This window comes from Aphelocoma coerulescens, chromosome 15 (assembly GCF_041296385.1).
Source record: "Aphelocoma coerulescens isolate FSJ_1873_10779 chromosome 15, UR_Acoe_1.0, whole genome shotgun sequence".
Classification (NCBI taxonomy): Eukaryota; Metazoa; Chordata; class Aves; order Passeriformes; family Corvidae; genus Aphelocoma; species Aphelocoma coerulescens.
Genome location: NC_091029.1, coordinates 10297476 through 10313882, shown reverse-complemented (window position 1 = coordinate 10313882; position 16407 = coordinate 10297476). Strand labels below are relative to the sequence as shown.

The 16407-nt window shown below is 43.0% G+C and overlaps 1 protein-coding gene across 8 annotated transcripts in view; it reads right to left on the bottom strand.

Annotated features, from left to right (window-relative positions):
• SPPL3 (signal peptide peptidase like 3) overlaps nucleotides 1-16407 on the bottom strand; it is a 77056-nt gene that overhangs the window by 49677 nt on the left and 10972 nt on the right. The window contains exon 1 of one of the 8 annotated variants that reach the window (XM_069030666.1): nucleotides 11827-12124. The exons of 4 other annotated variants lie outside the window; for them this stretch is intronic. In XM_069030666.1, coding sequence (XP_068886767.1) covers nucleotides 11827-11849 — 23 coding nt within the window. In that variant the 5' untranslated portion in view covers nucleotides 11850-12124. Of the gene's footprint in view, nucleotides 1-7089; nucleotides 7138-7327; nucleotides 7380-11422; nucleotides 11609-11826; nucleotides 12125-16407 lie in introns of those variants that run through there. 3 more of the 8 variants (XM_069030670.1, XM_069030667.1, XM_069030665.1) reach the window with 3 other exon arrangements.

Below are 16407 nucleotides of genomic sequence, written 5' to 3'. Positions count from 1 at the left end.
AGGACTCTCAGGATATACAGGGAAATTCCTGTTGGCCTGCACTGCTCTGCCAAGAGCCCCACAGCAATGCTGTGCTCAGACCACCTCTCAGCCCGATCAGACAAGCACAGACTTTGCATGGCCCCAGCGCTCAGAGCATCTGACACCTGCCAAGGTGTGAACTGAACTCACTGCTCTATCACAGCACCAAGAGCTGCCCACTGCCCTCAGATGAACAGTGCAAATAACCCAGCACTAGAGACAGGACAAGCTGCGTCACCCTTGAGGACCTCATGAATGACTTCACCTTGAAAATCTTACTGTAATGTTCTGTAAAACAAATGTGCAATAGTTTCGGCAGCTTTGCTTGGACGGGAAACAACACACTGTGCAAAAGGACTACTTCAATATTGAAGACAATAAATCTTACTAAATCTGTAATCTGACTTCTTATGGGATGCAGAGAGGCAGGTAACAGACTAAACCAAAGAAGTTCAGACCAAAGTATGTATCTCCATCTGAAGCAACACAGAGAACACACAAAAAAGTACATCAGGTTTCCTAATAAGCACACAGAGGAATACCACTACTTGATGCCATATTTGATTACTTGCAGTCATCCAGAAGCTAAAACCAGAAGATGAAGTTGATCCTCTCCAATGCATAGTTTCATTCAAGACACATAGATGATACTTGAGTGGCCTAACTTGCTCTCAGAGTATTACCTAAACAGTCAGTGCATATTCCTGCTTAACTTTTTGACCTTGTGGCCAGCTCCATCCTAGAGCTCTCACTCTAGCCCTACTCCTCATCTTGCACAGGCATCCCAGGCTTCTAATCAAAGCTGCACTCCAGGAGACCAAACTGTCTCAGACCACCACAAAGTCTATGCCCAGTTCTGGACTTAGTCACTCTTGACATACCAACAGTAGAGAAATTCTTCCATCTAACCTTGTTCTAACTATCTGGAGTATAGTACTCACTGCAGTGAAGGACTAATAGAAGAAGGGTTTATTCACATTCATAACATTTCTTTTGTAAGTGACAGAACTGGTCATGCAGAGCAGAACTCCGATAGCAGAATGTGCTGCAAATCCCATCTCCTTGCTAAGTCACTGCCTCCTCACAAAGTGAATGCAACAACTGAAGCAAAAACAGTGGTTCAGAGCAAGAAAGTGCAGGAATACTTGTAGTAGAACCATACAGCTCGTTTATCTGTGAGATATAGGTGTTTTTGGCAATGAATGTGACAGAAAAGGTTAACGTACATACATGCAGGCACCGCTGGGTTAACCCCTAGAACAGCTCCCAGAGAGATACCTTAGCAAGGACTCCAAGGTCTCTATCTTTTCCCTAAACTAGGAATCATCACTTTGTAGATTAAACAGGTTCAAAAATGCAGCTGACCTAACTGATGGAAGAACACTCACCCAAGACTTAGTCTACAAAGACATGACAGTCCCCTCACGTATGGAGGATATTGATCTGAACACTACATTGCTTCCTAGACAAAACACATCCTTCCATCCCAATATGAAAAAAAAAATCTTATCTGAAGGTTTCATTTCCACAGCAATTCTTGTACTTAAGTTACAAATATGCAGAATACCGTGATACTAATAATTTTTTTAAGTTATCGAGCTGTAGTGGGCTCTCTAGTATGAAAGAGGTTAGTTTTTTTTATCAAAAATCAGAAAACAGGATGTTTTCTTACCTATATTCACTCCACTGTTGACTTAAAAAACCAAACCAGAACCACACCTCATACCTCTGACACTTAAACTGGTATTTATTGATTACGTGCTTAGAAATCCAAACTCTTTTTAGCAATGTATTCAGAAGTCAGATAAAAAAATAAAACTAACAACTAATAGTTTAATCAAAGCATTTAACAATCAGGCCTTACAATCAACAAGCCAGAACCAAAGTCAAATTGACCAATATGACCTTGTCAGAAAGAGCAGCTAAGCGCTACTGATGAGTTGATTTACCAAAACACTACAGGATTATATACTTTATCATCACATGCCTGGGTAGAATGAAACACTGTTTTATCAACATTCCATAAAAGAATGACTTAACACCATCAGTACCCAACTACAAATCTTCAGTGACAGTGGTAAAAGTACACTCCTGCGTGAGTCAAAGCCATAGAGTAGTCAGTCTGTCTAGCCAGATTTAAGCAGCTTTCATCATGCTGGCCCTGTATCAAGACAAATTCATGCTGTCAGATGATGGCTGGTGAGATTCTGAAATGAACATGACTATTCACAACTGTACCAAGTCACAAGGGGATTCAGCTGGCATGAAAATACAAAATACTGACCATCAAAACAGGCACCCTGCTTTTGCCACCTTCTACTGAGAGGCAAACTCAAAAAAAAAAGGGTCTTGACTAGTCCTGAGCTCGACTGGCCAGGGCCTGATCGCTGCCTCCCAACCTGTGCGCAGAAGCACAGAACATTCACATACCCAAGTGCCAAGTTGAAGACAGCTGAGTCAGTTCCAGGTACCAAAAACAGGTAGCAGAACAGACAGAGGCTGTTTTCAACTAACTCTTGCCTAAATAGCTAAGAAGCTTTGCTTGTGACAACAACAAAAAGTAGGAACATTCTTTAAAGAGGGTGTTTTGGAAATCTTAAGAAACTTTTTCCAGTAAAGCCCCCTGCAGAGAAGTATTTCTGGTTTATGGCAGACTCTTTCCATCTTTTGATTTAGCTTTAAGGTAGTATGCTTTTTTAATGTTCTGCAAAAATATAAAAAATAAAGAGAAAGAGAACTAGCTGGAAAACTAACACTGGGGTTCTTCTAAGGCACTTAAGTATGATAAAGAGGTTCTTTCTGTTCTGTACCATCTGAAACTGCTTACAGCTGCATCTGCTTTAGAAGAAGTCAAGTTAGCATAAAATTAAAGAAAAAAAAAGTTCAGCTCTTCACTATTTAGCTTTAAAGTTTCCCTTTTCTTGAGGGAAAAAAGCACTCTTTAAACTATTTTCAACATAAAGCTTAATTAGATTCTACTCTTCATCTTCAAAACCCTGCAGAGATCATAATGTTCCCCATGAGAGCTTTTAGCCCTTTGTGGTAACTTCTTGGAGCAGCTATTCAAGTGAAGGTATAGGATCAGCCACCTCAACGAGAGTTCAGAGAGCAGATAATCTTTCCTCCAGCACACAGCCCATCAATCTGAACTTCTAAAAAGGACCAGAGTGACCTTGTGCCATCAAACCTAGAAAGCAAGACACAGACACACCACACCTCACCAGTCTGCAACACAGGCTACAGAAATCCACATAACGCAGCTCTGTTCACTCCTTTGCCTCCTGCTATTTCACCAACCTCACCTTTAGCTAACAGTGACCTAGAGAAGGGACTTCCCATTGACTAAATAAGTCAAAGTCATGCTACACCTACTTTATCTTGCCAAATAGGTCTGACACAGATGATGGTGAGATAAATCACAACTGTAACCTGAAAGTGGAACCAGTAAAATCACTTCTTTGTGTAACAACTTACCATTGAGCTTCGGTTTTATACATCCAATATATCTGCACCAACAGCTGGCTGATACTAACTACAATAATTACTCAGAATTCATGGTTGAACTTCTACTCACTACTAAAGTTTCCAGACAAATTTAAATCAAGTTTTAAACCTGAGGTATCTATCCAACTGGAGAAGGGATGTCAGATGGCCAGGAGCCAAGACACCAGAACTAAGACTGAGCAGAGCCATAATTCAGCTTCTGTGTTCACCTCTGTCCTGCTAATTGCACTACTGCAGAGCACAAATATTTTGTAATGCTGGTTCTTGTCCATGCTGTGCTATTTCAACTGGAGTCAGCTGAGCTTATTATTCCAGTAATGACTGAAATTAAAATAAATCCTGAGGATATACACTTGCTACTAGCTTAACCCATGTAGAGAACCCCTCTGCAAAATGTCACTGCTGTAGAGAAACACGCACCAAATTTACATGCTGAGATCACTTGATTTTTTTGTACCACCTGAAACCACACTGCACCATGAATCCAGGCATACAAATTTTTGCTATTCTAACATGTAGCTGCTATTCGCAGTACTACTGACATGAGAAAATGGTGTAAGCAGAGCTCTCAGACTTCTCTGATTCAGTGCAACACTATCAATTCTTAACATTTGTGCCGATCTCTATTACTCTGAAATATACTTAAAATTATGCATCATTGCAAGTTTACTAGAAGTTATCTTCTGGCTAGTTATCAGATGAACAAAAGGACTTTTAAAAGATACTTCTGTCCAAAAAACAGCAGAGTCCATAGGAATGAAGAAGAAAATTTGGACTTTCAAAATTAGCAAGCAGAGAAGCACTGACTGTGTACAACTAAGAGGTCTGAAGGACGCTTAGTTTTAACAGCCAGTAGTTAACACTGCACAGAACTGGTTTTTTCCTTTTAAATGAACTGAAGAATAATCTAGATTCGAGCCTATTTCTGCAGGTAAGCTTGCCAACTCATGGCTAAAGTTCAAGACTGTGTATGAACAGAGGGTGGAACCCCCTGGATCTCCTCCTGCTTCCCCCACACAACCTCCACTCTGGAGGCACCTGCAGGAATGAGGTTATGGCATAAAAATGGAAGAGAATCATTTCAAAGTCTTTGGCTAAATACCCGCCTCCATGGGAAAATACTTTTTGAGTCTAAAGTCTATGAACTAGCTACAGGAAGTAAAGGAAGAACATCCAAACCTGAGAGTCACAGAAGAAAATATGTGGACCTAAGAGTTCAGAAGGGAAAAAAAAAAAATCAGAATCAAACAGTGTAATTTTCCCTTCGGATTCCACTGGTCAGGGAAAACGCTACCATATATAAACTCTAAGATATGATTTTATCCCTCCAACTTCTACATTGTTAACTTCAGTAATAAAAGAGGAATCTTAAACATAACACTGTGCAGTAGAGAATCATCTTCTCAGTGTGTTCTCCCCTACTTTATGACACTGGCTGTGATGGTTTTAAAGAACCTCCTTTCCGACATCCTGAAAAAAAAAGTCACTTCAACCCTAAACCTGTCCTCACCCGAGTGTAAGGAACGGCTTATTTCATACATTTATTATTTTGAATCCTTGTTGTTGTAGGATATTAACACTGTTCTAGTTTACTTGGTTAGTTATCAGTTACAAAGTATCCCTCCAAAAAGCCAGCAGAACTTTCTGACAGCCCTGTCTATAACATACCACTTAATATGACACACAGATATGGAGGCTATCCAAGGGAATCTGGGACCTGAGGCATAGGTCTGGCCCTAAAAAGAAATACTCAACAGAATCTAATAATGAAGATGACAGCAACACAGCTCCACAATTATTGAGCTCTGGGATAATGTCATCATGGTGGTTCTAGTGGACAGAGAGACACTTAATGTATTGTGAGAGCTGAGCTTCTCTTGGGAAGCACATGAGGGGAGAACCCTGGCCTGGCAGATCAGAGTATTTCAGGCACAGACACCAAAAGATTTAGAAGAAGAGATGACCAACACAAGCATCCTTGGAAAAATTAAAGAGAAAGGCGATCAGCAAGTGTTGCAACGACACATATGCTCCATTAATCTTATTAAATTATCACCTTTCAAAGTTGGCCTGACTGCCTGGATCCCATCCAGCCACACACCAGCTTGTACTTCACTCCACTCAACGCCCATCACTGGCTGACTGGCTGCAAATTTTAATCCTAATCACTGACACTAAAGCAGTGTAGCACCAAAAAGAAAATGTGCACAATTTTTTTTTTCCCTACCAATTTCATCCTTTGTTCTTTGTGGAAACCTTCCTCATATGTCACCAGAATCCAATTAGACTGTTTTGACTAAACAACTTGTGCCAATTGTTTGCTTTTAGAGTATATTACAATGCTTAGAGTCATCTAGAGACATCATAAAATGTCAAAGGGCAATAAAAACAATGGCACCTATGCCACAGATGTTGACACATCGCATTATCAAAATAATGAAATAAAATAGCCGAGATACTGAAAAAGACCAGTCTGTTCTGCTCTTCTTCCAAATTTTAGGAAATAAAAATCACTGCATTTCAAAAAGCATGACACATTTTTCAAAGTACTTTTCGTAGGAAGGTTATTTAAGTACCCATTTTTTAGCATTGTGTTTTAGTGACAAATGATTGAGTTTTCAGCAACTGAATCAAGTATTAAAAATGGTGGCATTCACCAAAACACAACTTATCTCAAAAGAATTCAATATCCCCAATTAATTTTTCTGGTAGTCCCCACAAAATTCCTCAAATTCCAACAGCATCAGGTCACTAAACTCATACCAAAATCCCAAAGTACAAAAAATAAGCAATTTATTGGATCCTACGCTTCAGCAGAAGAAAGAGATGCTCTTAAGTTCATCAAACCTCATACAAACCAAAAGAACACATATTGATATTGGTGGATCCACACACCTAAGCACTCACCTGTGACACAGGAAATCATATTAAGGTCATCTTCTATTTGCGGAAATTCAACCTTTCATTCCTGCAAAAGCAGCCTGAACTACTCCCACAAACTACAGACCCTTCAGTCTTCCAAACCAGGTTTTTATCAAGGCAGGAAGTAGAATCCAGGTCCCTGTCAATCCCAGGCAGAAATGTACGCCTACCTCCTGGCCCAGCAAATATTTACAGTATACTATATGAAGTGAAACAGATTTAAGTGGACACACAAAGCTCAGCCTCTGAATAACACATAGTTTGGTGATGAGAACACTCCCCTGGAAGGTGAGAGATGCAAGGCCAGAAACCCTGGGGGATGGAACTGATCTCCTGTACCCTAGCCAAGATCTCCATCTCCAGTCACTGGGTAAAGCTAAAGGAACCATAAACTTTTATTACCACTGTATTCTGAAAAGGTTAAATGCTGAACTGACAGAAATCCTAATTAAAATAGGTGACAGAAATCTTAATTAAAAGAGGTACTGCACAACAGCACCAAGAGAATATTGATTTGTGTTCTTCATTTTAAAATATTTCTTAAAGAATTATCAATATATTAGTAAATACAGCCTTACAATTAGTAAATACTGAGAGGAGGATTTTTTTTCCTTGTGCTAATCAGTCACTATACATATGTACCTTCAAGTAACTGTAAACTTCTACTAATCCCATGATCTTTGCTTTATTTGTCTTTCAGCCCAGTGCTGTAGACAGTGCCCCCATCGACAGGATACACAGCCTGAGACAGCAAAAGCTCCAGGGAGGGTAACAAACAAGTCAAGTGAGACTGGTCCTGGAAGACAAAGGTATGAACTATAAACCTGATATTCTCAGATTTACTGAGGTTTAAGTCACTTTTCTCATGCCAGATACTCACGTGCATTCATATAATGACATCCTTGTTCTCAGGAGGCTTCTAACAATCGTTAAAATGGAATGTGGCCGGTAATTTCAGTTCCTGAAAAATGTAAGATTAAGGGCCAAACTCCATGTTTTCATGCCAGGATTTCATGACAGGTTTTTGACAGCAGCGCAACAGAATTTCATCTATGTGCTTTGCAATCGGTTGCCTATCAAGTGCAACATTTTAAAAATTCAGGTGAATTATCTGTTTTCTATTGTAAACTGCCTCCCATCCTCAAAACACCTTAATTAGTCAGTTTAGGTCTCCCAACCTAAACTGAGCAAACAAGTAAAAAATCTTAAATGCAAAAAATTATTTTACTAGTACTTGACAAGTTTTGTCAACAAGCTGTAGCTCCTCTTACTCCCTGCCCTCCCACATACACATCTAATCCAGCCAACTAAGGCTTGAAAGCACTACCTCAGTCTTCTGGAAGAAACTGCATTTTACTTCATGGCAAAAGCACGTTAAATACTTAATTGCAATCAAAGCAAATTCTCAGACCTCTGAATCTAGAAAGACTTCTAACACTAACCAATTTGAATTCTCCCAGGAGCAAAGACTGCACTGTACATTTACACTTATTCCAAAACCCAGTAATTCTATTGATTACTCTGACACACCATTAGATTTAATTTCCACACCCTTTGCATTATGAAGAGAAGCTTCTAAATATATCACCATTTCACTCATGAAACATTTGATGGCTAATACAAAAATCATCCCACTGATTATAACATTTAAGAGGGAGTTCAGTTGTTTTTAAGATTAGTGACTCAATACAGTGCCTTCTTTTTTTATTCTTAGCTTGCCCTCCCAGTCTGTCTTCTGATCACCACCCTGAGAGGGCACGCACACATGGCAATCCACATTACTCTTATACAACACTCTCAGAAAGGAAATATTAAAAATATATTCAGCTTTGGTGTAGAAATCCCCTTCTTCGCTCTTCACAAATGAAGGAAGCTGTGAAAATCTTTTGTGCAGTCAAAGGGCAAAAAAAAGAACAAAGCAATCTCTATTGCCAGACCGGGCAACAGTAAAAAGGGAGGGGGTGTTACATCAGGCCTTGAAAAACACTAAACACCTACTAACTGAAGATAAACAAGATACAAGTGGTGCTGTGCCTTCTCAATAGGCTCCAGCACAAAAATTTCACCACAAAATGCTAGAAATCAAGGAAAGACCAACTATTTCACAAAGTAGGAAATCTAGGTCCTGCTGCGTCCATACTCATCCTACTGTAATACTTCCAACCGCTTGGTGCCTGAAGATAAATTTCTTGGTATTTACTAATCTCTTACACACACACAAATGTGTATTTTGCTCTGCCCATATTTATTCCCTCCTCTGCTGTAGCAGAAACTTTTGTCACTACACAGTTCCATTTCCTTGCTGGAGTACAGACAGGAAGCAAGGGGAAAATGGGTATTCAACCACCTCTTTCCTCTCCCATTCCATTCTACTTGCAGAAAACTAATTTTAGCTCTTATTTAATCTACAAAATCATGAGCAACCTTGCCATGCAGCAGTATCATACAGAGCTCTCCTTTCCTTCTATTATTGCAGGAACTTGACAAAGAAAGTTTCTCTACTCTCTACTGACAAGCATTTGACTCAAACACCCTTTTTAAGAAGTCCATATTCTTTGAAAGAGCATTTCCATCTGGCACTTATCCCCCATTTCACATTAAAATTAATTTTTCCAGGATGACAGTATTCTTTTTCACCAGCAAAATTCTCAGCAGAGCCTCCTTTCAGGGTAAGACACCTCTATCTGAAATACTGGTTCAGCAAAACTACTTAAGACACTAAAAAAGAGTTAAATAAAAGTACATATGGTTATAGGTGTAGGCATTATGGAAGAAAAAAAGGAGTTGTCAAAAGAAATACCTTAAAAGAACAGTGTCAAAAGATAACTCATGTATTTAAAACTATGACAGAGATGGGGAAAAAGCGCAAGTTTCTCCTTCTTATAGTATCTTAATAAAATAAAGTAATTGCATTCAGTCCACTTGGAAATCAAAAGAAATATAGAAAGCTACCTTAAAATCTAAGATTCATATTTACAAAACAATAAATATAGCAATATGGGAATTAGTTCTCATCTCTTCAAAACAACATCATTAACAAGACTGTCAATCACTGAAATAAGCCCTATTTTGCATGTTTGCCAATGCTCATGTCCATTAATCACAGCTGGCAAGTATATTTTTTCAAGGTATTTTTAACACAACTGGGACCTTTTTTAAAAAAAAAAATCAAACCCACAATAAGAATTTATCATATCTTATGAAGCTACAGTGGTTCAACAATGTGTGCAGACAGTTATGGACAAAAAGATGTAATCAAGCCTTATGCACCTGGACAAAAGGGAAGCACTACTGCAGCCAGGAACCAATTCACATCCATGCAAAGACAGGGGTGTGAAAGGATTTTTCTTAATGCCAGATTATGTATTTTCAGATGTGAAATAAGGTATGTACAGCAGCTGGACGCTACACCACAGAACACACCTGTTCTTGGAAAGCTGCCTTTGCAATACAGAGAAAGGACCAGGTCTGGCAAATGGACAGGATGGGATCAGCCAACTTCCAAACTGAACTCCTGCACCAGCTCCTGGGCACAACTCTGCTGCACATGAGCACCAGCCTCCTCAGGTGACAAAATGCACATTTTTCCTGAAAATGCTGAAGCACTGGCCAATTTTATGCTGAGCTGCATTACCACAACTGCAAATAAACCGAGAGAAGAGCGTTGCTAGAAGTGTAAGTAATGAAATATCCACAGAGAAGAGAACGTGAGTGAAATTGGATTTTTGCTCTGTCCACTGCTCCCACAGCTCCCAGGCAAGGCTGATTACAGGTAAAAACACAAAGTGACTGAAACCTCAGATCCATGAGGACACCATTATGAATAGAGACACAAAATTACAGTGTTTTAAGACATAAGCATCACGTCCTCATTTTGCTACAATCTCAGTACTGCAAGAAAGAACATCCACTCTTCAGATCCGCCTAGCATGCAGTGAACACCTTAAATCCCAATTTCATTCTCCTAAAATACACAACTTATAGAAGAGCAAATCCTTCTCCCACCTCTGTTAAAAATCCTCCCTTTAGACTTATTACTATGGCAAAGACACTAATTAAAAAAAACAAAGGAGTTAAGATCAAAATAACGTACAAGTGACATTTTGTTTCATTTACTTCTTTCAAGAAAGCTGACAAATTGCAGCGTTTATGAATCTGCAATTTCATTCTGCAATTAAAACACACTAAGACACATTTGGCTGAACTACATTAAACTGCCTAAATCTGTATCAATATTCATTTACTGTGTCAATATGTAAACAATCTTTTAAGTCAAAAGAGTTGTCTTTTTGCTGCTGTTTTAAAGCGAAGCAGACCACTGCCTGAACTGAGCTTGTGAAACAAAATAAGAACATCTAAAAAGCAGAAGACCAATACAAATATTGGTTCTTGACAGAGAAGAGACAAGAGGGAAGAAGGGGCTGCCAAAGTCTCAACTTGTGGCAGAACAGAAATCCCTCCAAGTTTTGAAAAGTAATGGGACCATTGAGAATAGGGATATTCGTTGCAAATTCAATCCCTTCTCCAGATTCAGCACACGCCAAGGTCAAAAACTAAGATTTAACTCATTTTTCAATAAGGGACTTATTTCAAAACAAGTAATTTTTTCATAATATCTAAGAAAGAATTCTGGAGGATCTCGCTGGATTTAAAATGCAGTGAGAATATCACAATAAATTGCTGCAGTGGTCAGGTCATTAGAGATGATGCGCAGGTAAATTAGTTGAGATATTTTGGCTGTGATCCACAACAGTACAAAACCCCCAGAAATATAGAAAGAAACTGCACCCTGTCTCTTTGATCCACTGCCAGCTAGGCCCGAGACAGTGTCAGAACACAGAAAAAAATGCCCTCTCATTTGCTATACTTCATGTCTTTCCACAGGAACTGGTCTCTTCCTCGTCGTTCTATTTCCTGTACACAGACCAAGCCTATTGTCACTAGGTGAAAACACACACACATGCCACGGACTTACCAGCCTGCGCTGGCATAAATCTCCCTTTAGGCAGAGGTGACCTGCAGCCTCACAGCCGTGAAGGAGGTCCTGTCCCTCTCCAGGCCCGGCGGATCACAGCGCCGGCCGTGCAGAAAGCAGCTAACACGGAGCCCTCCGGGGACAGGGGGTGACAGCCACGCCAACGCTCCCAGCGATCCTCTCGTGCTGACCGGCTGCCGGCAGGGGGGATCCACACAGCCCGGCCGCCCCGTCCCTCCTCCCTTCCCCCTAATCCCTCCTCCTCAGCCGCGCTGAACCCTCGGCCCGCAGCCCCTCCATGCCCCGGCCTCCACTGCAGCCCCCACCGCCGGTCCCCGCGTGGGGCCGCGCTCGGCCCGGCCCGGCCAGTTCGGACCCCCCGCGGCCTCGGCCCCGCGGCTCACCAGGAGTAGGTCTGCTCCGCCATGGTTGCGTCTGGGCAGCCGGCGCTGGGCTCTGCGGGGCGGCCGGGCCCGGGCTCCTCCTCCACCTCCTCCTCCGCCTCCTCCTCGCAGGCTCCGGGGCTCAGTGGCGGCCCCGCTGCGGCTCCCGGCCCAACATGGCGGCGGCAGTGTGGAGGGAGGGGAGCCGAGGGGGGGTCCCCGCGCGGGCGGGAAGGGCGATGGTGGTGGCGGGGTGGGTGGAGGCTCAGCAGCCGCGACACGGGGCCGCACTGGGGCGCCGGCGGGACCTCATGGCCGGCGGAGCAGCGGCGGCGGCGGGGCAGGGCGGGGCGGGAGGTGGTGGCACCGGGCGGCCGGGCCAGGCCGCGCCGCGTGCCCGCGCTCGCGCACCGCGGGGGAGGAGCCACGCCGAGGGGCGGGGCCCGAGGGCGCGCAGGATCACGTGCCCACAACACCTTCACGTGCCGCCGCCGCCAGCCGCGCGCAGGCGCTGTGGGGCGCGGGGAGGACGAGGAGGTGCCGGTGCCGGTGCCGGTGCCGGTGCCGGTGCCGGTGCCGGTGCCGGTGCCGGTGCCGGTGCCGGTGCCCGTGCCCGTGCCCGTGCCCGTGCCCGTGCTCGTGCTCGTGCTCGTGCTCGTGCTCGTGCTCGTGCTCGTGATCAACCCCGCGGGCGGGCGGGTTCGCTGCGGACACTCCCGCTGGAGCCTCGCCGCTCGGGGTACCGTGCCCGGCGGCCGGCGGGAGCGGGGAGTTGGACGGAGCTTCCTCCAGCAGAAAAGCAGTGCGAGCTGCGGGTGGATTTTGGGGTTGGGGGCTTCCGGCGAGGAGCCGCGACTCCTGAGGAGAATCCCAAGCCGTCGTTTCCTTTCCCGCAGCGGCCCCCCCGCCTCGCCGCAGCAAGCGGGGCAGCTCCCCCGGACTTGCGGGGTGCCTGGGGACGGCGATCGCGGCTGGCTCGGCTCGGTCCTGCTGGCCGGAGAGTGACCCCGGTGCGCTCGGGGTACCCCTGTAACGCGGGACCCCGGGGGCTCCTCCTGCTGCTCTGGCACGTCGCTGACCTCCTGCATCCCGCAGGAGTCCGTGACTTCCTAGGAGTTTGCGTTGCCGCTGTGGCGAAGGGTTCCTCTGAACGAGAGTTGGGTGGTAAATGCACCGTTCAGGTAAAATATTTTGTAACTCCGGTGTATAATTCATCAAATGCACAGGTGTTTCTGGAGATTGCTGTATTTTTTGAATTTGTGATCTTTGAAACCAAGTAAAATCAATAGGATCAAATGCTAAAAGTGTGTTTTTAAGGAAGAAAAGAACCTTCCAGATACTTTGACCAAATAAAAATCATGTGCTTCATTTTATTGCCAGCCCTATACTAAACCTGTGCAAGTCCTAGGCAGAGAAACTGCTGCTTTGATATTGGTCTTGCCTTTCTCCTCCCTGGTTTCTGCTGCCAAACCTTCAGCCCTTCATTATGTTTCAGCCAAATGCAGAACTAGTGCTTTTTCCTGGGTTTGCTCACGTGAGTAATCCTTACCTCCTGGGAGTTCACTTGCAGCAATTTTGTGCAAGTGGGGCTTTGCAGAGCTTGGATCAATTGTTCCAGTCCAGCTGTGCATTCCCATTAATTGTCCCTTTCAGTGTGGGAGGGAGACCAGCCAGTTTGAACATACAGTTAGAGGTGATGTAACTGTATCAAATATAAATAGAAGAACAAATGCCTAGGGCTGGTAAAATAGGTATTTGTTTTAAAAACACGTATGAAGAAATTCTATACCTCAATAGAATTTTGTTAAAATATTCCAAAAAATAATGGGTCATTGGGACATTCTCATTGCATCTACAGGGATGCCAGATGCCTCTGAAATTTGGAGCCCACTTTAGTTTGTTTCTATTAGTGGATTAAATAAATTATTTTCATGTTGTCTGTCTCATTTATTTTCTTAAATGGAAAAACCTTTGGCTGGTATGCAGTCATGACAGAGGACTAAAAGTAAGGAACATCTCTGTTCATCTTTGTTCTGTCACCAGTTGCTGTGTAATCCTGGGCAGGTCACTTCATCCCTGCTAGCTCTGCTCCATCAGTACAGAGGAAACTGCAAAGTGTTGCAGCCACCTGTAGTTTTGGGGAACTGCAGCAGGAAGATGCTGCACACGCAACACAGGTTTACTTGGTCTCGGTGGAGGGAATGCCCGGGATTCCTGTGCTCCAGTTAAACAATACTCTTATTAAGATGGTGTTGGGCTCTGAGGGTTTCTCCCCCTGTATCTTCATGCTTTCAAAACAAGTGATTTGGGTTGTGTCACTCTGATTTTCACAGCCCTTTGGCTTTATGGACAGGAATGACCTTAGAGCTCCCAACATAATCAGCACTTTACCCACTTACCAACATCTGTTTGAGAATTGGATTTATCAACCATGAGGTGGAAATGCTCTAAGTACTGTGACTGACAGGTCATGGGATCCCTGCTGAGATCAGTTGTGGCAGCTGGGTGTGCTGGAAGGATGAGAGGGTGAGGAATGCTAACCTTTCCTCCCATCCAGTTCAGGCGGGACTACCTCAGGCTGGAAAAACTTCCTCCCCTATTTGACATCTGCCCTTGGCATGCACCCGTGCACAGTCCCTGTGCCCATCTCAGCTCCGGAGAGCTTTCATGGATATGACACACAGAGAAGGGAGGAGTCATGCTCGGAACTGGAGATCTGGAGTACACAGCCCAGTCAGTCAGTATGGGGGGAAACTCTGGTGTTCCCATATACACATATCCCCCATCTAAAAAAACACTCAGGCTCCAGGTAGAATTTGCACAATGGATAAGTTCCCTGCTTTTGTTCTCCTCAGCACAGCAGAAAGACCTGCAGAAATGCTTAGATAACTAACAAATGATTTGGAATCCTCACTCTCCTGTGGTGCAAACCTGAGTGTCTGGAATGCCTGTCTGTGCTATCCTTTTCATTGATTATAACAGAGTAAATGTAAGAAGAGAAAAGAACATCTCTGTCCTTTTAAATCAATGCAGGGAAAGATAAATCAGGGCTTCAGCCTTGTCTTAATACTAAAGAGCCTTTCCTGATTTTTTTTCCTGAGAATAGGATGTAAAACTGATATTGGTATCTATGAAACAATATCTCTGCTTTGTGTTCATATTGAAATAGCTTCCAGTTTCTCAGTCTTGCAAAATTTCCAGCACATTAATTTGGCACAAATGATTTATAGCTGATGAGCAATTAAAGTATAATTTCTTTCCAGCATCTCAGGCTTTGTGACTAGACTATTAAATAATTTTGCAAGCTTGCTCTATCATTACAGGATAGAGGTGGGATGAATTCACAGGAGAAATTTATTCCTCCTAGCAGACACAGCATCTGCTCTCAGTGAAAACTGGAGCACTGCTTGCATTCCCCAGATAATTTTCTCAGTGTATCTTTCGTACAGTCTTTCTTTGGACCTACAAGAGAGCTTTAGTCTGAATTTCAGTGACAGTTTACTCTGACATTACAAACTCCTCCCAAAATACCTGTTCTGCCTGGAACCTTTGATGTAGACTAATGCTTTACTTAGACCTATCAAGGTATTTCAGAACTAGCGGCAAACAAAACCGTTTTTAAAATTATTTTTATATTTGGAAGGGCAGCTCTCAGAGGCAAGTGTGGTAGAAAAAAATCAGATGAAAGTACTGGCTACAAAGAGTCCTCACCTCTAAGTTGTTTAAATGTCAGCAGATGACATTTAGCTAACCATGTCTTGATTCTGCTATAATGGAGGTGGAAAGAACCAGAGGAGCTTCATGTAGACACTTCACCTTTCAGGAAAAGGACATGACAGGTATAGTTGTCAACCCTACTTTGTTTAGGAAGGAACAAATAGCATGGAAATGAGCAGAAAAGGAAGGAAAAAAAACCCAAAAATCAAGAGATCCACTTATGACCGTATAGGTGGAAGCTGCACTAGGCTATTTGCTTGTAAGATCCTTGTGCGATTCCCCTTTATAAACCTAATTAAAACGTGCACTGACCATGTGTGACACGATTCTCTTCACTACCACCTAGTGGGAAAGTCCTTCATAACCCAACTCCAGAGCTCCTGCTCTCCACCCTCACGCTCAGCCTGTTAGAAACAGGGTGTAAGTGGAGGGAGAAAATGACAGATGACTGGGAAGGGGGACATAGCCTTGTTTCCACATACAGGTAAATGAATGTGTAGAGAAAGTCTGTAATTTAAACCCATTCTGCCCCATGGATTTACCACACCACAACTCCAAGCTCTGCATCCAGCCCAGCCCACTGATGAAAAAACCTAGCTTCCTTCTCGGTAAAATCACATTTTTCAATTATAATCACATATTTACACCACAGACTACTACATTCGAACCTAAATGGGTATATATGAAACATTAAAACCATGTATTCAAGCAAGTCCTTCCCCACTGAGATACTCAGGGTTTGCACAAATAGCTGAAATACAACCCTATGAAAACAACATATAAATGACAATTATCTCAGATTTTTCACACTCCTGTGTGCCTTTTGGAACTAAGCTCCCAATGCACAAATAATAATCAGTTTTGGTACTCATGTAGCTTTTTTCC